Consider the following 23,382-nt stretch of genomic DNA (forward strand, 5'->3'; position numbering starts at 1 on the left):
GTGTTCCCAGGACCTGCAAACAGGAGACCCATGGTTGTGACTGTGATGTCTACAACAAACATATTGAAAGACCTGCCTGTAGGATTAGTCTGTCACAGCCTTTTGGGCCTGGGTCTTGCACAGGTCAGAGAATGTCAATGGTGCTACTGTTCATCTCAGGACCCATGGAATTGCTCGACATGTTGCTCACCACTGTCAGAACAATAGGGTCTTTAAGTGGTCGGGTGCCCCAATAGAGGGAAAGAAATGAACTTTCAAACATATCAGCAGAAACTATAGGTATATTGCTTTTATAGAACACAGACTTAGAGCTTTAGAAACCCAGGCAAAGGCTGGACAAGGACCCGGGTGCACAGTTCAATAGCATGGGAGTGGCAGATACCCTCTACTACAGCAGCCAGAGGGATGGCCAGGAGCAGGTAATGGTCAGAGCCTCTGAAAACTGGCTGTAAGCCCTCATCTCGTGTCAACTGTATATGGGGACACGGCAAGTCACTGAAGTGGAAGTGGCTAGGAATGCCAGCCACAACTGGATGGCAGGGACTGGCCCACCTGAAATTGAGCAAGCCCCTGACTCCTGTGGACAGCACAATTTACTATGGTTTGGAACGGCTAGAGGGCAATGGCTATCAGGGAAAAGCCCTGATTTAGGCATTACCAGTATCGTAGTTAGCTGGGTAGTTAGCTGAGGTCTTGTACAATACTTTTGATGACTCTTTGCCTCTAGAAAGGAGACTGAGTTCTGAAAGCTGGGTTTAGGTGTGAAGTCTAGTATCATGGACTCTGCCAATTTTGCAATTCAGATTTGCATTATGAATGAGGTCGGTGGTGGTGATAACTAGGAACAAAGTAATAGCAGTTGGAGCTAAGTGAGAAGAGGGTCACATGATTCAAATGGACCTTCCCAAAAGAACACAGTAAGAAGCAAGTGGGCAGGTAGACCCAGGAGGTCTGACAAACAAAGGTGGTTGAAACGGAAGCAGAATCATGAGAAGCATGATTTAAATGATTCTTGACACATGCACAGGTGACTGACTGCAACTTCTTTGGACTAGGCCTCAGGGTTGTGGGTGAGGGGAGACAAAGGGGTCCATTAAAGGTGGCAACTTCCTTATAGAAGAAAATCTAGAATAAAATGCATATAGACCATTTCTTACTTTTTTGTTCATTTGCTCCTCAGTATTAATTTTTATAATTTTATAATTATCTTAACAAATTATAAATTCGATAAACTGACATTATACCTTTAATGAAGTTTTATTTTGGTTCTAATATTTGGTAATTCAGGCCAATAAGAAAAAATACTACTATCCAAATGAGGCAGTACTAAAGAGAAATACCATCCTTAAAGCTCTCAGAACCCATGTCATCGTGACACTTGGCTTCTAGTAAATACAACCACAGTAACAAAAGATTTCATTGTGATTCTTCACGTGGTCTCCTGTATTCAGTAGTTAATGTCATCCCCACCCCCCACAGCACCCTGCATTCCTCTCATTTTTCTCCAGTATGATGCCTCTGATGCTGAATGAGGTTTGCAGTCTGGTTAAAGGCTTTCCCACATTTGCTACATTTATAAGGTTTCTCTCCCGTGTGAATCCTCTGATGCTGAGTGAGGTGCGTGCTTCGTATAAAAGCTTTCCCACAGGTTTTACATTTGTACGGTTTTTCTCTTGTGTGAATCCTCTTATGTTGGGTAAGGGCTGAGTGGTCACTGAAGGCTTTCTCACAGATGTTACACGTGTAAGGCTTTTCCCCAGTGTGAATTCTCTGATGCTGAGCCAGGGCCGACTGGTCCCTGAAAGCTTTCTCACACAAGCCACATCTGTAAGGTTTCTCTCCAGTGTGAATTTTCCGATGTCGCGCAAAGGACGAATTGTCCCTGAAGGCTCTGCCACATTCGCCACACTTATATGGCTTCTCCCCAGTGTGGATCCTCTGGTGTTCAGTAAGGGAGGAGTTCACCCTGAAGGCCTTCCCACACTCATTGCATTCAAAGGGTTTCTCTCCGGTGTGTATTCGCTGGTGCTGAAGAAAACTTGTACTCTGATTGAAGGCTTTCCCACACTCATTACATTTATAGGGTTTCTCACCACTGTGAATGTTCTGGTGTTTGGTAAGGTGTGCTCTGCAAACAAAAGCTTTGCCACAGACGCTACACTGGAAAGGCTTCTCTCCGGTGTGTGTTCTCTGATGGTGGGAGAGATGTATGCTCCGGATGAAGGCTTTGCCACAAACGCTGCATTCAAAAGGCTTTTCTCCAGTATGGATTTTCTGGTGGTAGGCAAGTGAAGAGCTCACCGAGAAGGTCTTGCCACAGTCCTTACATCCATATGGTTTCTCACCAGTGTGAATCCTTTGGTGATGGATAAGGTGTGTACTCTGGTGAAAGGCTTTCCCGCATTCTCTACACTCATAGCGCTTTTCTTTAATAGGCGTTTCCTGACTTGGGTTGAGTTTTTCAGTATGAATTTTCTGATGTTTCTTAAAGGTGACACTCTTAGAGAAGGCTTTTCCACACTCACTGCATTCAAATGCCGTTTTGCTTGCTTGAGATCTCTGACTTTGAATTGGTAATGCGCTCACTGTGCAGCCCTTCTCAGACACCTCCGCTTCCTGCTCACTAAGCTTTGATGGTGTGTCCTGTTGGGTGAGGTCCACTTGCTGTAACCTGACCTCCTGACCTTCCTGGTGCTGCCAGTCTAACAGGTTAGCACATTCCCAGTAAGTCCTTCTGGTGACTCTCTCCTCCATTATCCATTGATCTGATTCTTTTTTAGAGATATCTGCCCTGACACATTTCTTACTCATGGTCATTGTAATCCCTCCTGAAAGATAATGAAAACACAAATGTCACTTTTACCCTGGTGAAACAGCTTGATGGAATGAAATGAACAGACTGTTAACAATGCTAACCAATAAGCTGCAGCTGAAGATTAAAGAGGTAACATGAAGGGAAATAGCCAGAGAGGAGAACACAGGAGTGTGGTAGATGCTTTTCTAATGCTATACCCAAGGCAGAAGTGTTTGGGAGCCTGGTTTCAAAGATCTTGCACCTGGGTTGGATTCTGAGAACAGTATTCATTTTGTTTGTCATTAAGTAGATTTTATCTGACTTTTAAATCTCAAAAATATCTATTATAGGCCAAGCTCGATTCATGCTTGTAATCCCAACATTTGAGTGGTTGAGGCAGATGGACCACAATGAGTTTGAGGCTAACATGGGTTAAAGAATAAGATTTGGGGGATGGCTGTGATTGGATTGATGACTATCCCAGTTGTCAGTGAAGAGCCTTCATTCAGTGTCTGATGGAGACAGATTCAGAGACCCATGGCCAAACATTGGACTTAGCTCAAGGAGTCTTGCTAAGGAGAGGAAGGAGGGATTGTAGGAGCCAAGGGTCAGGGACATCACAGGAAAAACCATAAAAATGGCTATCTTGGCTCATGGGAACTCACAGAGTCTGAACCAAGAACCAGAGGGCCTACGTAGGACTGACTGAATATATGTGACAGTTGTGAAGGGAAGGAAGGCTGCAGTCAGGATGTAAAATAAAAAAACAAATAAAAAAAAGATTTGGGGGATGGAGATATGGCTTAGTGGTTAAGAATATTGGCTGCTCTTCCAGAAGATCCAGGTTCAACTCCCAGTACCTACATGGTAGCTATTATATTACTCCAGTTCCAGAGCATCCAATGCCCTCTTCTGGTCTTTGCATGTGCCAGGCACACACACACACACACACACACACACAAATAATAAAATATTTAGAGAGAGAGAGAGGATTCTGTCTCAAAAATTCTCTATAGAGAGTTATATCATAAATTTGGATGGGAAGAATCTAGGAGGGAGTAGAAAAAACATGATCAAAATATAGTATATGAAAAATTTAATGAATCAAAGAAAGCACACAAAAATACAAAAAAAGACTAAAAAAAATCTCTAATGTAGACCATACTATGCTAACATATAAGAGATGTACGTAGTTATCTTGTCCGGTGATAAGATCTTTACAACACCGATGTTGCCAAAATAACACTCTGAACCATTATCTAACCAAATAGACCTAGAAGTCAACACTCAGTAGGAAGAAAGCCTCAAGACCAAAACCAATGTTTTTATATTTTTCTAGACTTATTTGAGTAATATTCAATCAGATAATCAGAAGTTCACTTGTCCTTTGACTGTGTGAAGTGCCCATGTGTACTAATGAAATAAGGATGTTCAACAGCATATACAGAAGGGATGGCCCCAACATGACATTGTGACATCTACAGGAGGAAAACACCCCATGTGACACAAAAGTAAGAACAGAAACCTAGGAACAAAGTCCACTTGCTAGACAGCATCTAGTATTTCTAGGAAGGGGACTCTGAGACTGTGGGGGAGGGAGCATAATGATCACTTACAAATGGGATTTTTAGCAGAAAAAGTAGATATAGCCCCATGGATTATCTGACCAAATAGACTGTTGCTGCACATGACAATTCCACACCTTCTCACTTTGACCCATGGGCACCATGATATTATGAAGGCGGGTTTGAGATTTCATGCCATTTTCTGCTTTCTGATAAGTTTAGTTAAAGCTTTGAAATACGTAATAGTAAGGGTTGGATACTAAAGACGGATAATGTAGGTTCAAAGAAATCCTATCAAGAACAAGTTCTTCTTAGCACTTCCCATTCCCACTCATCCCAGATCATCTTCCATTGAGAACCACAAAACAACCGTAACTTTAAAAAATATCTAGAAGAGAAAAGTACATAGGTACATTTCAAGGCGTAAATCATGAGCTCAGAAGACACGCCCTTACTTGAAACAAGCGTGGTCAAAGCTACAGTCCATCTGGTGCCTCACAGAAGAACGACTGAAAGCATTTGGAAAGTGGCTACAGAGGTTAAGTTGCAGTACCCATGAGGGGACAAAAACAAGTCTTGTCAGTGCAAATCACAGGACCCAGAAGACAGTGAAATGACACCACAGGTGTTCAAAGGACCTAATTGCCAAACTCAGAAGAGTAAGTGACCAAAAAGAGAAAATATATCTAAAGAGTAAACATGAAATAGATACACTATCCTACAAGTAAACAAGAGGCAGTGTCAACAGCAGGCCTAAGTTCAAAGGAAACCACAAGTGTCCCTGACAAGAAATGTAGGGGAAAGTAGTAGAAAAAGTAAATTGTGGACAATAATTTTTTTTTGGAGACAGGTATCCTAGGCCAGCCTTGAACTCACTATGTAGCCGATAATGACCTTGAACTTACAGTTCTCTACCTTTACCTCCCAAGTGCTGGGATAATAGGCATGCCACAGACACAAGGCCTGGTTTATGCCGTGCTGGGACTGAACCAGGGCTTGGTGTATGTTAGGCAAGTACACTACCCACTGAGCTACATTCCCAATTCTGTGTGAGAATTAGTAAAAACATCATTTTGGATAATAAGAAGCTAGTTTTAAGTATTACACATACCACTAAAAGGCAAAAGACTATAAATCAACAAACTAATTTACAGGGCAAAAGTAAAACAACAACAACAAAACAATTCAAGAGAAGGGAAGAAAGATAAAAAAGAATTCAAAGCAGGTGAATAAACAGTATAAATAGGGGAGTAGACAACAAACTCCACACACAAAGTAACTAATCTAAATAAATAGAGCCCAGCTACAGGGCATTAGAACAGAAATAGGAAAATGCAGACACTGAAACAGTAAAGATAAAAGAGTGGAAAGGACTTAAAATGTAAAAGAAAGATGGGCGCTTATATTAGTATCAGACAAATCCCACATTAGAGAAAACAAAGAGGCGATACTCCAGGAATGTAATGGGGCCACCCCCTCCCACCCTCTGTGTGTACATATAGGACAGAACTTCAGAATGTTAAAAACCAAATCAGAGTGAACAGAAGGAAATTGATACATGTCTACATAACTGGCACATCAAAGGAGAAATCATGACAACAGTTAGAAGTCTTTTGAACTGAATGATGCTGTCAGTACAGATACAAATGGGAGCTCCCAGGACAGCTAACGCTTCCAAACATAGGAAATGTATGGATATATTGACTACTAATATCAAGAGATTAGAAAAAGAGACAATTAAATCCAACAAAGAAGGAAACAAACAAGCTATCAAGACATTTAATCTATGGGGCCTTGGGTAGTATTTATCCCTGGTGTACAAACAGACTTTGAGTGCCCATCCCACAATAAGGGATGCTCTCTCAGCCTGGACTCTTGTGGGAGGACCTAGGCCCTGCCCTGGATGAAATGACAGACTCTGGAGATCCACCATGGAGGGCCTCACCCTCCCTGGGGATCGGAGTGGAGACTGGGGGACTGGTGGGGAGGGTGGGGGAGGAGAGCTGAGATTGACATGTGAAACAAGCTTGTTTTTAACTTAAATTTTAAAAAAGGAAGAGAAAAGAAAAGGAAACATCAAAAAATAAAAATAAAAAGCAAGAATTTAAAAACCTGATGTCAGTCTTTAACAAGACAAGTGAAGACATGAAAAGAAGCACATGTTATTAATGTCAGTTTTTGTCGGTGTTCATGTGAGGCACCTAAGTGGATTTTCTTTGTGTTTATCTCATGTAGAATCTATAGTACTTCATATGTTGAGACAGCATCAGGACAGATTTCACAAAGATTTGTAAGATGAAAACATAACAGAGACAGTATGGCAATAATGATGGCTAACAGAGACAGTATGGCAATAATGATGGCTTGACTCTTAGGACAGGATAACAACATAAATGCATAAAACAAAGTCTAAATGGGCCTGAATCTATGAAATATATAGAATCGTCAACTTAAACTGTCTCGCAGGGAAAATTTCTGGGGGTGATGGCATGATGAGTGGATTCTTCTAGATGTTTAAAGAAGAAATAACACCACTCACAGTACAGGGTCTTCCAAAGAAATGAGAAAGATCTCCAACTGGGTTTATAAACTAGTAGAAGCCACAAGGATCTGATGAGGACACAAAAAGATAAAATCACAGGGCATTCTTTTCTGTGAACACAAATAAAATTTCCTCAACATAACATCAAAAATAAACAACAACAAAACCATCAAAAGCACCCCAGATGACGCAGAATGGATAATCTATCACAGATCAGTTAAAGATCCATCAAAAACACCCCAGATGACGCAGAATGGATAATCTATCACAGATCAGTTAAAGGTCCAGGTCCACTCTCAGTCATCCACAGTAACAGAATAAAGGAGGAAAATCCATCAGTCTTTTGACAGGTGCTGGGAAGGCATCTGACTCAGTTCAAAACAAGTCATGGAAAACTCCAGCAAAGCAGGAGAGAAGTCTTGTTATTAAAAAAAAGAGGACCTACAGGAACCATATTAACCATCATTAATCATAAAATATTAACAAAAAATACCTCTGTGAGACTGGAATGAAATAACCAAGCTGCTATTACCATTTTTATCAATATTATGCTGTAAGTCATAGTACAAGGTAAAGAAAAAGTAAATAGAAGACTAGGCACACGGCTCAGTGGGTGACAGTTCTTACTGCACAGCATGAGGACCAGAGTTTGAACCCCAGCACTCGGTGTGGGAAGGAAACACAGGAAGACGGCTGGCTGGGCTTTGCTGGCAGCCAGACTAGCCACAGGTTCCGTGACAGACTCTGTCAAAGGACTAAAGTTGAGAGTGACAGAGTGGGACATGACGCCTTTCTCTGACTTCCATCTATGCATGCACATATACTTACACACACATACCATACCCCCACACATACACCTTGCACACACATACCATACCCCCACACATATATCTTACACACATACCGTGCCCCCACACATATACTTACACACACACATACCATGCCCCCACACATATACTTATACACATACCATGCCCCCACACATATACCTTACACACACATACCATGCCCCCACACATATACTTACACACACACATACCATGCCCCCACACATATACTTATACACATACCATGCCCCCACACATATACCTTACACACACATACCATGCCCCCACACATATACTTATACACATACCATGCCCCCACACATATACTTACACACACATATACCATGCCCCCACACATATACCTTACACACACACATACCATGCCCCCACACATATACCTTACACACACACATACCATGCCCCCACACATATACTTACACACACATATACCATGCCCCCACACATATACCTTACACACACACATACCATGCCCCCACACATATACCTTACACACACACATACCATGCCCCCACACATATACTTACACACACATATACCATGCCCCCACACATATATACCTTACACACACACATACCATGCCCCCACACATATACCTTACACACACACATACCATGCCCCCACACATATACTTACACACATACCATGCCCCCACACATATACTTACACACACATATACCATGCCCCCACACATATACCTTACACACACACATACCATGCCCCCACACATATACCTTACACACACACATACCATGCCCCCACACATATACTTACACACATACCATGCCCCCACACATATACTTACACACATACCATGCCCCCACACATATACTTACACACACACACCATGCCCCCACACATATACCTTACACACATACCATGCCCCAAACCAACAACGATGATCACAGAGTACATAACAGCTTGACTTAGAGAAGCCTATAGTCTCAGCAGTCTGGAGGCAGAGACAGGTGAGTTTGTGAGACTCTGTTTGAGGCCAGCCTGGTCTACAGAACTAGTTTCAGCACAGCCAGGGCTACATAGTGAGACTCTACCACCCCAAAATAAAAATTGGTTAAATTTGGAAAAGAAGAAATACAAATCATAATTTGACATGACTATGTTCATGTAAAATGCAAAACAGTAATTAGCAAAAAACTATAGTATATCACATTCCAGCAATAAATAATTAGAAAGTTATACTCCCTAAAGATGAATACTTACATCAAAAGTAACAACACTGTGAAGTAAATATGGCATAACAAAAGATGGACAGGACTGTATCCCTCAGACAATAACATTTCCAAGAAGTTAACGAAAACCTAAAAACAGTAGGAATACAACCATAGTCAAAGAAATGGGATACTCTAAATTACCCACTTAAACTACACACTCTGGGAAATTATGTCCAAAATCTTAACAGGGAATTTTGCAGAAACTAAATGGGCAAGCCGAAAATTCTGAATGCAATAAATAGCCAAGCTGGATAACTTGTGTTGACAAGTATAAGACTCATTACCACTCTAGAGTGATTGGAAGTGTTAGAACAGCATGAGATTGGACAAAGAGTGAAACATGATGGCCCAGAAACAGGCTCATAGACCAGATTATAGGACCCGGAACTGACCTACACATTAGCGGTCAGCGTGTGCCTGACAAGGGGAGGGCATGGTACACTGGGAAGAAATGGTCTTTTTAGTAAGTGATCCTGGTCAGCTGAATACCCAGAGAGAAAATCAAATTTTGGGCCTAAAGATGGAAGATAAAATAACAAAGCTGCTAGAATAAACTGATTTTCATTAGCTTAAGATGCCTTGGAAAGGGTCACAAGGGGTGGGGAGATGGCAAGCTGGGTAAAAGTGCTTCAAGCCTGCTTCCCAGATCTCAGGTACAAAGGCGGATGTAGTGGTTTACATCTGTTGTCCCAGCACTCCCTTGGGGGGACGGACATGGCAACAGGAGTACTGCCCGGGACCTTGCAGGCCAGCTAGCCTAGAGTACAAACACAGCAGCAGACACTTGAGAGACACTGTCTCAAACACAAGGAGAGAATCCAAGCCCGAAAAGCTGTCCTCTGACCTCTTCCCTCACTCCTCCACAATACATTTTTAAAAAGACTCATGCATTAGCCAAAGGAAGGAAAAGAACTGTAATACATTACCTTAACTACCTTAAAAATTGAAAACTTGTGCCTATCAGACAGCATCATTGTTCAGAGTGGGAACTGAAACCCTCACTAGACAATCAACAAGAGGAGGTCAGGTAGCTGACACATCCTCCAGAACGCTGACACACTCCAAGGCTGTAAAAGGACGTGAACTCCCCTATTCTGCTAGTTGGAATATAAGTCAGCACATACACTGGGGAAACGAGTAGGTCTACCAAGACTCAAAAGATGCATAAACACAGAACTTTCCAGGGACACACGGGGCAAAAATGTGCACGTACGTTTTCTGTAAGTGGAAGGAAAGGTCACAGCAGTCATTCCCTAAGGGCTTTGAGGAAGAAGGAAACCAGATGCCAAGCAGATCCCCACCAGTTTATGTGGTAAATCACAACAGGGCCAGGAGGGTGAGCCAACTGCTGCTGCATGTCACGTGACTTGACAAAAGGATGGCAGGCACAGAAGAGGGAGGTCCTCACAACCCCACTTACATAATTCAGGAAGGACAAAATAAATGTGTTACCACTGGGTCAAAAGAAAGAGAAAGGACTAGGGGTTACAGGAGTAACAGTAATTTTTCTTTTTTTTATATGAATGCTGATTATACAAATGTTACAAATTCATTGGACTATAAATATGTATACTTTTCTGTATTACATTTTACTTTAAAATTAATTTCCTTCAAAAAAATCTAGGATAGGACCAGGGAGATGGCTCGGTGGGTAAAGGTGAAAGAAATTATGTCTCAATATCAGGTTCTATTCAAAGAAAATTTAGATTGACCTTTACCCCCCAAAAAACAAACAAACAAAAAACAACAACAAAAAAGCACCAAGGTAGAGAATGATAGCAGTTCTTGGGGGATACAACTCAAAGACCACTGGGAATGAAAAGCTCAATGTCATCTCACATGCAAAATTTAGGGATCCAACCAGGATTGTTAGTCAGAACACTTGTAGAGGTCAGAGGTTAACGCTGGGTGGCTTCCTCAATTACTTCCTACCTTATTTTGAGACGAGTGTCCTGAACCTGGAGTTTGCTGTTTCACTAGACTGGCTGGGCAGTGGGCCCTATGGGTCTCTAGTCTCTGCCCTCCAATGCTGTATGTCACGTACAGCTTTTACTCAAGAGATGGGATCTGAAGTCAGGGCCTCGTGTTTACAGTGAGCGTTTACATACCAAGCCATCTCCCAGTCTTAACCTCATCAATTTTTAGTTCCTAGTAGAATGAGCTACTGGAGGCAGGATTTGGCTGGAGGAAGCATTTACTCCTGAGCATGTCTTGCTCCTTACCCCTTCCTGTCTTGTCCTTTAGCTTCTATGCCACCATGAAGTGGAAGCTTCCCTCCCCCTTCCTATATGGTGTTTCTGTCTTGCCATGGGACCAAAAGCGATGGAGCCAGCTCACCACGGACTACAAACTCTGAAACTGAGCGGGAATAAACCTTCCTTCTAAGCAGTTTCTCTCAGGTCTTTTGCCACAGCAACAAAATGACTCAGAGAAGAAGTTCAGGAAATACTGGCACAAAACAAAGCTAGTGGGGCTGGAGAGAAGACTCAGCATCCTGGGAACGTGAGTCCCTTTCCAGTACAGGTGGTGATGGTAGGGCCCGACTCACAACTGCCTTTAATTCCAGCTACAGGGGAATCCGATGTCCTCTTCTGGTCTCTGAGAGCACTGCACTCACATGCAAACCACACACCCCCATTTAATGAATAATAAAACAAAGCCAGACATGGTGGTCCACATCACTCTGAGTTTGAGGCCAGTCTGCTCTACAGAGCAAGTTCCAGGACAGCCAGAGCTGCACAGAGAAACCATCTTGATAAAAACCACCACCACTACCACCACCACCACTACCACCACCACCACCTATTACTACTACTACTACATTTAAAACCAAGCTAGAGGCATTCTGCTGTACTAGGAGGAAGATGTGGTGAGGAACCACACTGGACTTTAAGGTGGGGTTAGATCTCATTTCTTAAACTGGGTGGTAGGATATGAGTACTGCATCTTTATCATTGTTTAAAACCCTTAGGGCCGGGTACACAACTTAGTGGTAGACTGTGCATGAGGCTCTGGGTTCAATTCCCAGTATTGAAAAATAAAAGCAGGACTTTTGCTGAGCAAAGGAGCACATAATTTCAGCACATAAAACTGTTCAAAAATGCTGGGTGTCAGTGGCACACACCTTTAATACCAGCACTTGGGAGGCAGAGGCTGGAGGATTTCTGTGAGCTCGAGGCTAGCCTGGTCTACAGAGCAAGTTCCAGGGCAGGCTCCAAAGCAATACAAAGAAACCCTGTCTAGAAAAACCAAAAAACCACAAAAGAAAACCCTTCAAAAATTAAGTGATTCTTATAGTCAGTGTACAATGTTCAAAATAAATGTACTTCAAAGCCAAAAAAGAAATGGCAATGCTAACTGCAGAAATAAAATTGCAACATGGAAGGCCAATATATCAGCTCTAAAAAATAGTCAATAAATTTAAGAGAAAAAAGATGCAATGAAGATGGAGAACAAAAGGACATAATACAAAATTAAAATGATAAATGGGGGTGGGGACGGTGGCTCAATAGGTAAGAGCACTCGTAGGTGCATGAGAACCTGAGTTTGGGTCCCTAGCACCACATAAAGACTGAGTGTGGTCACAAGCAGCTGCAACCACAGCCCCGGGGAGGAGGGTGACAGAGTCAGGGAAATCATTGGGGCTTGCTGGCCACCAGTCTAGCTGAATAAACAGCAAGCTCCAGGTTCAGTGAGAGAGCCTGCCTCAAGGGAATGAGACAGAGAGTGATGCTCAGCATCCTCTGGCTTCTGCATATGTGGGCACACACACACACACACACACACACACACACACAAACACGCGCGCACACACACACGCACACGCGCACACGCGCACACACGCATACATAAGTAAAGTAAAAAATAAAATTATAAATGAAACTCTGCATGGTTATATCCAAACATATTGATCGATCCAAAAAGGGTATGAGACACTGAGACATAACAGATTAATAAATGAGGAAGGAAGTATGAAAATGACCAGCAGCTTCTTGAGATTAAGTGGTTTTCCTTGGGATTCTGCATGACTAAAAGGAATGTGGAGAAGGAAATGCAGTAGTTTTGGAGTCAGGTGGGTTTGTGTTCATCAACCTTCCACCCAAGAGCAGCATCAAACCAGTCTAAATCCATTATCTCTACTGGGTGGGGTAAGCAGCAGAGTGTATCCATCATTCTTGCTTTGCAGGACATAAAGGCTAAATGTCTCACTAGCACAAATGCCCACCCCAAACTGCCCTGGGTAGCACTCAACTCTCAGCTCTCTCTATAGCTTGTGGTCGAGAGGACAGAAAACATAAGATGCAAAACCATTTTTCATGATGTTTTTCTTTCTGTGATTAAAAATAACTGTCTAAGAATGAGTGTTGGCAAAGACGTAGGCACAGAGAAAAAGCCTTGTTTCCTGCTGGTGGGAGTGTAAAGTACAGCCATATGGAAATCAGTATGGAGATTTCTCAAAAAATTTAAAAGTAGAATTGCCATATGATCCAGTTATCTCATACTTGAACAGATACCCAAAGCACTCCACATCCTACCTACCACATCTCATCCATGTTTATGGGTGCTTGATTCACAGTATCAAGAAAATGGAACCAGCCTAGATGTCCACCAATGGGTAAATGATAATGAAAATGTGATATATATACATACATACATACATACATATACACACACACACATATATATGTATATATATATATATACACTGAATTTTATGAAACCATAAAAAATGCAAGTTTCAGCTGGGCAGTGGTGGTGCACACCTTTAATCCTAGCACTCGGGAGGTAGAGGGAGGTGGATCTCTGTGAGTTCAAGACCAGCCTGGTCTACAAGAGCTAGTTCCAGGACAGGCTCCAAAGCCACAGAGAAACCCTGTTTCAAAAAAACAAAAACAAAATGAAAAATATGCAAGTTTCAGCAAAATGGAAGGAAAGGGAAAGTGTATTATGTGAGGTACCTCAGACTCAGAAGGAAAAATTACCTGTTCTCACTCATTCCATCCCAGCTTGTATGTTTCTATGTGTTGTATGTGAGTGCGGAGACAGGTTATGGAAGAAGAAAGGAAATCATGAGAGGGGGAAAGAGACACTGAGAAGGGTGGGCGATAGGACATGTGCGACATAAAAGTGGAAAGGAGGTGGGGGGGTAGGAGAGTATGGGGAGGGGTCAGAGGGATGGGGTAAAGAGGATGAGAATCAACAAAATACTGTAATGCAACCTAATGCTATGGATGCTAACTGAAAAATAACCGTCTATGCTAAGCCAAGAGTAATGGGCACAACAATGGAAAAATTTAATCTAACACAGCTGAGCAGCCCTTGTCTGAGCTACCTGGGAAGAGAGTGTTTCACTTTTTCGGAGGACAGATGTCTGCACAAGCATAAAGAAAAACCTTGGGGATGGGGCCCAAAATTAAACACGAAACCCCCTTATGTTTATGTATACTTTATACACACAACCTAAAGTAATTTTATAGAATGGTTTCAGCGTCTGAGTTCTGACTGTGACCTGTCATCTGAGGTCAGATGTGATGGTTTGTCAGTACTTAAAATGTTGGAGATTTTGGGCTGGCAAGATGGCTCAGTGAGTTAAGGCATTTGTTTGTCAAAGAACATCAAATCCATAGAACATTCTATAGTGGTGAGTTAAAGATTTTATTTCCCTGTACTGGGGATCAAACTTAGGACAGTTAGTTTTCAATCTTCCTAATGCTGTGACCCTTTAATACAGTTCCTTATGTTTGTGGTGACCCCTAACCACAAGAATGTTTTTGTTGCTACTTCATAATTGTAAATTTGTTACTGTTATGAATTGTAACGTAAATATTTGTGTTTTCCAATGGTCTTAGGTGACCACTGTGAAAAGGTCATTCAACCCCAAAGGGGCCTTGACCCATAGGTTGAGAAACCTATGGACCTCATGCATGCTCTATCATTGAGCTGTATATCAGTGCTAAATTAAATATTTTTAATAAATGCAGTTTTGAGTTATGATAGCTAGATTTCATCAAACATTGAGTCCTAGACATTTGAGATGGGTAGATATCAACTATAAAATATAACCCTCTGACTATTTCACTGGATTACAGTGAAAAATAGTAATAAGAGATCTTAAAAGATACTTTATAGGTCAAGTGTGGTGGCACACATCTTTAATCCCAGCACTCGCGAGGCAGAGGCAAGTGGATCTCTGTGAGTTCAAGGTTGACCTGGTCTACATAAGTTCCAGGGCAGCCAGGACTACATATAAAGGGATTCTGCCCCCTCTCTCACACACAAAGGGTATTATTTTACAACCAGTAACACACTACAGGAAAGTATGTTATAGCATCTTAGGCAAGACAGGGAGCTTTCTAGAATACTTCAAAGTAAAAGAAAGCAATCTCCCTGTCTTTGAATCACAAGCCCCAGGCGACTCCTCAGGACAAGCAACAGCCATTGAGCTGTCATGTTCTCTGCACACCAGGCAGCAAGTCACGTACCGCACTAAGTATGAACAATAGCAGAGTACATGACAGCCTTGGTCTTTCTGGTACCAAGCACGGAGCCTGGCACAGGGGGGCTGGTAAATGCGGGTCGAATATACTTCATGTGGTGAGAGAAACAAGAGGGAGGTGAGGACACGTATGGGGCTTCGCTAGAAAAAGAGGAGCTTCAGCAAGCACTGCCTGTCTCCAGAGCCCGGGGACTCCTCACTAGAGAAGCGCAGGTGGCCCCTGCACGTCGGATTTAAGATAGGCCACTCCTGTTGGAGTGGGGGAAGAGGATGGCTAACTTTTAAAATTTCTTTTCAATTGTGTGTGTGAATGCGTGTGCAGTGTCCCTGTGGATGAGGATGTGGGGTCCCTTGGAGGCAGAGTTACAGGCAACTGCGAGCTGCCCGACGTGGGTGCTGGGAACTGAGGTTGGGTCCTGTGGAAGAGAGGCAAGCACCCTTAACTGCTGAGCCACCTCTCCAGCCCCAGACCACTAATTTATGTGAGACAGAGAGAAGGAACGATGGAAGGAAGGGCTCAGACTTCCACAAAGCATGCCAATGTGGATATGTATGCTGGGACAGTGTGGCCCAGGCCTGTCCCTCTGACTGACTCCTCCCAGTGTCCCACATGCGAGGCTCTTACCAAGAACAACGCCCTCTGAAGCATGCTCTGGCGTGCACTTGTCTGCTTTCTCTGGGTGAAAAAAACACGTCTGGTTTGGATCCCGAGAGTCCTGTTTTTGAAGGAGGAAGAAAAATTGACCTTATCTGATTATAATGAAGACAGAAGTCATTGTAAGGATGAGACCTGGTTCTCAGAACTTTCTGGAACTGTTGATTAAACATGAAGGGGAGCATGTTTGTGTGTGTGTGTGTGTGTGTGTGTGTGCGCGCGCGCGCGCGCGCGTGTGTGTGTTGCCTTGGACCTGACACAGTCCGTTCCCACACCCCTCTCAATTGTGACACATCTCCAGGTGAGACTTCAGCAGAGCTCTGGGGACACCAAGGGGACAGACACATAGTAGGAATGAAGGCAGTATCATCAGCAGGCCCAATTTTAACCCAATCTGTTGTATGGCAGTCCAGGGTGATGGGGGCTGTCCTTCTGTATATGTTTCTTTTATTGATTGAAGAATAAAACACTGATTGGCCAATAGCCAGGCAAGAAGCATAGGTGAGGCTACCAGACCAGGAGAAGGCTGGGGAGAGGAAGGCAGAGAGAGGCCTCAGAGAGACGCCATATAGAGACTGGGAAGATAGGATGCACCAGGGGATCTCTGGTAAGATAAGGCCATGTAGTAATATATAGATTAGTAGTCATGGGTTAATAATTAAAGAGAACAAGCCAGTAAGAAGCCCTATCCATCAGCCAACAGTTTAATAATTAATAAGCCTTTGTGTTTATCTGGGGCTAATCAGCTGAGGAACCAGGCTGGAAAGGAACTCCGGCTACTCCAGGGGTCCTAAGGAACGGACAAAGGTGATGCTGCGGTGCCCCGCTTACCCAGGGAGGCCAGGTTGCTGTAGTTCTCTAGCATCACATCCCTATACAAGGCCCTCTGGGCAGAGCTCAGGCGTCCCCACTCCTCCTGGGTGAAGAGCACAGCCACATCCTTGAAGGTCACCAAGTCCTGTAACAGAGAGCCCTTTCTTACTGACCAGGAGATGCCACAGGAAAGCCCATACTGGCTGTCCCAGCAGCTCATGGGGACCATTAGCCTGCAGGAAGCTGGCGTCTGAGGAAACTAGGCGTTTCTTCAGCATCTCCTAGTGGTTGAGCTTTGTGCTGAAAACATACTTTGTCCCCCACTTTGACACCAATTGTGGAGAAATAGTGAGACTGTGAGCTTGTTTACTTTGCCCACAACATCGACTGTCTCTCTCCTCAGCCCTAGTGTAGATGGTGTCATGTCAGTATAACACGTACTTCCAAGTTTGTGGTGATGATGGTTTAGATAAACATATTGCACTAGAAGTAATATAAAAGCATAACGCAGACAGTATTGTACAGCGGCTAACACTTGACAATGAGCAAACAACACTGACACACCTATTGTACTGCTTTAAAACATTATTTTAGAGTATACTCCGATACATTCAAGAAACCTTTACTGTAGGACGGTATGGCGTGTTTCACCAGCAGCAGCCCCATGTCTCATGCTTTCCACAACTCTGGATGACACGAGGAGGCCAGACTGAATGGCTGACCCCCACCATCTAGGTTGGGAGAAAGACCCTCTGTGCTCACACAAGATGAAAGAGCTCCACAATGCACTTCTCAGCATGCACCCATGTCACCCAGCAGCACAAGACCATTGTCTTCAGTGAGTCTTCCTTTTCTTCCACTACCCACCCCAACACCTGTGTGAGTGTACAAACACACCATGGAAATGATCACTCTGTGTATGACACCATGTCTTCTCTGGTTATAGCTCGTTTCTTCCTTGGAATTTCTGAACAAGGACAGAAAGTCTCTCTCTCGGGAGCCTGAAATCTAGCATGGAAAGCAGCACCTCTCACGGTGTGGTCTTCACAGGGGCTAGTGTGCACTGAGGAAGACGGGTCAAGTGCAAACAAAGAAACAAACAAAAAATGCCTGCTTTAGCTTAAGAGAGCTTAATACATGTCAAGGAGCCAAGAAACACTGGCTGAAGTGAACCAGGAACTGATTTATCAAGAACTGTTTATTCATCTCAGGTTTCTAACATAGCTCATAGGCCTGGCACATTTTATATCCCAATGGCAGCCAGTAAACAACACAAACAGTGTTTAACTGTTATGCTTCATTCCCTCCACGCCTGTGTGCCTGGTGTCCAGCGCAAATGTGTTGGGAAGTGGAGAATCCGTAAGAGGTGGCTTATATGGGAAGTGAGTGAGTTCCTTGAGTTCCGTTCTCTGAAGGGAGGGATAGGGCGTGTCTCTCTGGGTTGCAGTGGCTATAAGGAGCACGTCGTTATAAAGGGAATTTATAACACCTCTGGTACTCTTCCCTGTTTCCTCTCGCCACACACTTCCCACACATCTTTTTTCCTGTCTTGTAGTGCCATTTACTGCATTTAGTGCAGCACAGAGCCCTTGCTACCCATGGCTGTCCAGACTTGAACTTTCAGCCTCTAAGTAAAGCTCGTTTGCTTACAAAAAACAAGAGGAGAATGAGCAGCCAGCAAGCTGGAACCGGCTGGTTGTTCACCCAACTTCTCACCTCCCGCACACTCCTGCCCTACAAAGTTAAAGGCCTAAAAGTGAGGGAATTGAACAGGTTTTACCAAGTGACCCTGGTTTGCAAAGAGGCAGTAAACAACCTTAGACTCTTCAAGTCAATAACCCAAAGGCCGGCAGGGAGGAGGGGGGTGACTCACAACACTCCTTCCCTACTCACCTGGACCAGGGCTGGGAGGTAGCTGACAGCCATTCCCTTCTCCAGTGAGCTCTCTGAGGACCACGAAGCACTGAGGAGGCAGGCATGAAGCTTCGCAACTGTGGGATTCTTCAGGCCAGAGGCATCTGCTCGCCTGTGATGAGAGGGTCAAAAGCGTGAGCCTGAACATTCATATCCCGGCATCCTCAGTGCCCCCAAAGCAATGGGTTAATTGGCCCTCACCTAATCTGTAAGGTGACTTACTCACCATGCCATTTCCCCTTCGCATCTTTCCTTTGGTCAGACCCTCCATATTTCCCATTCTGCGTCTTAAACGCTTTGACTTGCCCCAGCCACGCTTCTCAAACTCTACCCATCCTCTGTCCTTTCCCCTAGAGGCATGCTGGGGAGTCTTAAGACATTCCTTCCTCCTGGGACAGCTTGATCCGGGGGAGAGGGAAGGGGGTGGGGGTGGGGGAAGAGCCGACTTCTTTCTCCTTGAAAAGGGAGGGGAGCTAAGCAAGCCAGATCTTCACCTCCGAAGCAGGGCAAACTGTCGTGTGAGCTCAGGATTCTCCTTTTGGTGACCCGGAGTCAAAGGCAGTGTATTTGCGTGGTGTGGGTGGGGGGTGTGGGGTTGGAGGGGTGCGGAGAATCATTCACACAAGCCACCCTCCACTGCAATTGTCCCGTTCTCAAGTTCCTCAGACAGGACTTGAAGCACCACCTGGGAACACACTCATCAATTGGATGCACCCTCCTTCCTGAGTCTGTCCCCAGACACGATAGAGGTCGGGACCCACCCTTCTCCATATGCAATCATGTTCGGATCTCAGCTCCACCACAAGACCATTCTGCCGGTCCTTTCTCTGTGTGGAGTCAAATCTCAGTTCAGATGCTGCGAAGTTAAGGGCAAGGGACCCTTGTCCTCTAAATTGGACCACAACCCAGCCTTGCTCGGCGTCCTTTCCCCCGACAGACCTGACCGTCGCCTTCCCGCTTGGCTCTGGACACTGCTGGTCACCATGGGGCTGCCCTTCGAGGCGCCTCCATCGCAGCCACATAACAGTCAGGACACAATGAGCTGGAGCCTGCAGCCTGAAGCCGAATCGCGCCTGCGCATTCCTTTGGGAGCGGTCCGTAATTCCCACAAATCACGGAGCTGCAACTCTAGGGCTTCGGGACTCCTTTTCCCAGGGGGAGAGTGGAAGGCAAAAGTGATGATGTACGCCTGCGCGGAGTGGTTTTGTGGGTTGAACTACAATTCCCAGTAGCCTCCGCGGGGACACTGACTTGCGGGTCCACCCAGAGGGAAGCAGAGATTCAAGTAAGGTCCAGGATGTTGTTATCTCTGGGGAACTCGATCCGGAGACCTGCGACTCAAGCTTCCAGGAACTGCGTTGGTGGGCCGAGCAGCAGGGAACATGCTGGAAAGACTGTCAGGATTGCGCTCTCGACGGGCGCGTCCGTTTGTGCAGCGGCCAGGCAGGGGGCTCACGGTCGCCACTCAGTGCTGCACAGGTGGCGGTAGTGGGGCTGCCTGGCTGTCATCCAGATACTTGGGGATGAGAGGTGGAAGGGACAGGAGCGAAGACCCTGCAGATCTTCTCTGGGACCGCCGGGTGGAGCCGGCAGGATGGGGTGATATACCAGAGTCATCTAGTTGCTTTTGAATTCGTAGATTCATGGAGCAGCTTTCTAGTTAGCAAACTAGTAAAACAATTAAATTTAAAATCTGACTTGGGAATTGGCACTTAAGAGACTGCTGGCCAACCTTTAGGATGCAATGTCAGTGACTATCCGGTACTTAAAAAGTGTCGTTCTCTCACTTAGGGAGCACACAGGTGCCAGGCACTGTTCAGAAGCTGGAGAAACAGTGAGCCATTGGAGGGTTGGTTTGACTAGAGATGGAGGTCCATCAAACAGAAAATGCTCATCAGGGAGTGACAAGACAGTAAAGCTGTGTAAATGAGTTACAGACAGAACAGGGGTGGGGATATTTGGGAGATTTTACTTTCCTGGGAAGAGCTGCCTACAAAGCAGCTGGCTTGGTGTATTTAATGCTTAGCAAGATGAGCATCGTTGCCAGTGGAAAGGAAACAGCTCAAGATGAGTGTGTGCGACTCTCAGGTCTTCATAGTCTAGCCGTGGTAGGAACATAGGATTCATTTTGTGTGTGATAGGAAAGAGCTGTAAGTCTGAAGTGGACAGACGAGCATCTGCATAGTCTGGTCAGTTCTGAGGACAGGTTCAGGGTGACGGCTAGGGATGGTGGTAGCACAGGGACATAGCATCTGCTAGCTTGATTTCTTGCATTGAAAAGATACTCAAAACTCACCCAGAATAACAGCAAAATAACCAAATGAAAAGCCCAGCCCATGGTGTGGTTGAGGGGGAGAAAGAACACTAGATCTGGAGGCTTCTGCAATATGCAGTGTGTGGCATCTTCTCCCTCCATTACATACCTTCTGAAGGGACTCTGGCCAGCTTGAGCATGGTGAGCATGGCTCTGGCAGGCCTTGCCCTTCTCCCCAATTCCCACTGCCTCGTTAAAAACTGTTAGATTGCATTCCTAAAGCTAGCCACCAAGGTCTATTCCCTTATTTGGCCTCAGCAATCAGAAGTCCCCTTTGGCTCACTTAATTAATAAACCCAATTAAGATTAAACACCTTGTTCTAACACAGGGGTTCCCATTTTACCTTTATAAACTACTATTTGCCTATGGACCACGTGTGTCTCCTCTTTATCTAGATGAACTCACTCCTTTGTCCCTCCAGGACAAACACTCCTGTCCCTTTTCCCTTGTCTCCTTCCCCTTCCTCCTCATCCTCTATCTCCTGCCTTTGTCTCTTATTCCCTGCCCTGTCCCAAGTGCTGAGAACTTGGTCTTGGGGGTCCTGAGCCAATACTTTCCCTTTCACCTTCCTCTAAGACATTTGTGTGAGAGCCTAGTGGTTCTCCTAGATGACTGTGGGTTCTGGATGACCCTTAGCACTAATTGTGTTAGGCACTTTCCTAAGCACTTTATTATCTCACAACTCAACGCACTTAGGTTTGCACCACTAACAAATGAGGAAGCAGGCACTAATGTATGAAATGCCTTGAGCAAGGCCCCAGCAAGTGAAGTAGGTGGAACCAGGAATGTCCCTCCTGCTGACGAAGAAAGGTGCAAAGACTGCCTGCTGAGGCTGGCTTGGAAGAGACACAACTTCCAACAAAAGTGGTGAAACTTCCATTTATCTGATTTATTTCTGCCGGGGCTAGTGAAAGGCATTAGGGAGTGGATACCTTACCAGTGTCTCTGGTTTTGTCTCATTATGGTTTTGATTCTTTATTCTCTCATCATCCTGCCACATTCTTAGCCTCTGGAGAATTAACGGAAATGTTAACATTAATTTTGGTTTTCTGATTCTATCTTCTACGGGGCAAAAGGTCCTTGTGCATACAGATAAGCACTGAAGCCAGGAAAAGTTAAACACACAACTCATCTCTCCAAAGGGAGAAGATATTTGACCATTCTCCTGGAATGCAGGGGAGGGAGGGATGTAGTAATCTGTTGAGCCAGGCTCTACACATATTCCAGAATATGATGTTTGTTTATCCCAGACTTCCCCTGCCCCTAAAACTTGAGCATTGTTTCTAGGCCATAAAACACATGAATGGCATCATTTGTACTTTACAACAATCTAAGTGGCGTCTGTGTTATCTTAGGGCCAGGTCAAGTCATGACTCCCACAGGCTCTGTTTACCTTAGTCATTCTCCACAGACCCTTATCTTGAGCATTGTTTCTAAGTCAACAGGACCCATCTTTAAGGAAGAAATATGTACTTTGTTAAGAACTTCCTATGTAAACATGTCTTGAACTTTGTTGTACTCACAGGACTGAGTTGTTATCAGAAAACCCTTTTTTCCAAAAATCATGCTGTGCTTCGATATGGCTAAAATAAATGAACTGGTGTCAGACTCTGGAGGTTTTGGCTCAGCATTGGTTTCAAAGTAGGTATGAATGGAGTTTCATTCTTGTCTCTTCCTGGACTGACTGTTTCTCTGCCACCCAGAAGTCTGCAGTCAACATGTTTAATAAATCTACTACTATCATGATCTATACGCCATTCCTGTGGTGTTTCTGAGTATGTTTTGAGTTGCAAAGGTTTTGTTAATTAGCTGAATTCCTATGTCTAATAGTTTCTTAGTTAGGATTTCTACTGCCATGATGAAACCCTGACCAAACAAGAGGAAAGCGTTTATTTGGCGTACACCTCCAGATCACTGTTCATTATTGAAGAGGTCAGCACAGGAACTCAAACAAGGCAGGAATCTGGAGGCAGAAGGTGATGCAGAGACCATGGAGGAGTGTTGTTGCTGGCTTGCCCAGTCTGCTTTCTTATAGAACCCAGGACCATCAGCCCAGGAATGGCACCACCCACAATGGCTAACAATAGCAATACCCCAACAGGCATTAATTACCTATAAGCTTGCCTACAGCCTAGTTTTATGGAGGCATGAATTGAGGTTCCCTCCTCTTAGATGACTTAAGCTTCTGTTAAGTTGACATAAAACAATTCA

General features: G+C 44.4%; 1 protein-coding gene across 1 annotated transcript; it reads right to left on the minus strand.

Moving 5' to 3' along the window:
* Window positions 1-1,241: 1,241 nt before the first annotated feature.
* On the minus strand, window positions 1,242-23,338 carry Znf454 (zinc finger protein 454). Its single transcript, XM_040747940.1, has 7 exons — window positions 19,796-23,338; window positions 18,836-18,968; window positions 16,961-17,087; window positions 16,100-16,190; window positions 8,972-9,065; window positions 2,917-2,929; window positions 1,242-2,828 (listed from the first exon to the last, which is right to left on the minus strand). Exons 1-7 carry the CDS (start codon window positions 19,876-19,878, stop codon window positions 1,495-1,497), a joined length of 1,875 nt encoding a protein of 624 aa, XP_040603874.1. The 5' UTR covers window positions 19,879-23,338; the 3' UTR covers window positions 1,242-1,494.
* Between the last annotated feature and the right edge of the window lie 44 nt (window positions 23,339-23,382).

The sequence above is a fragment of the Mesocricetus auratus genome, unplaced genomic scaffold (assembly GCF_017639785.1).
Source record: "Mesocricetus auratus isolate SY011 unplaced genomic scaffold, BCM_Maur_2.0 Super-Scaffold_100007, whole genome shotgun sequence".
Taxonomy (NCBI): domain Eukaryota; kingdom Metazoa; phylum Chordata; class Mammalia; order Rodentia; family Cricetidae; genus Mesocricetus; species Mesocricetus auratus.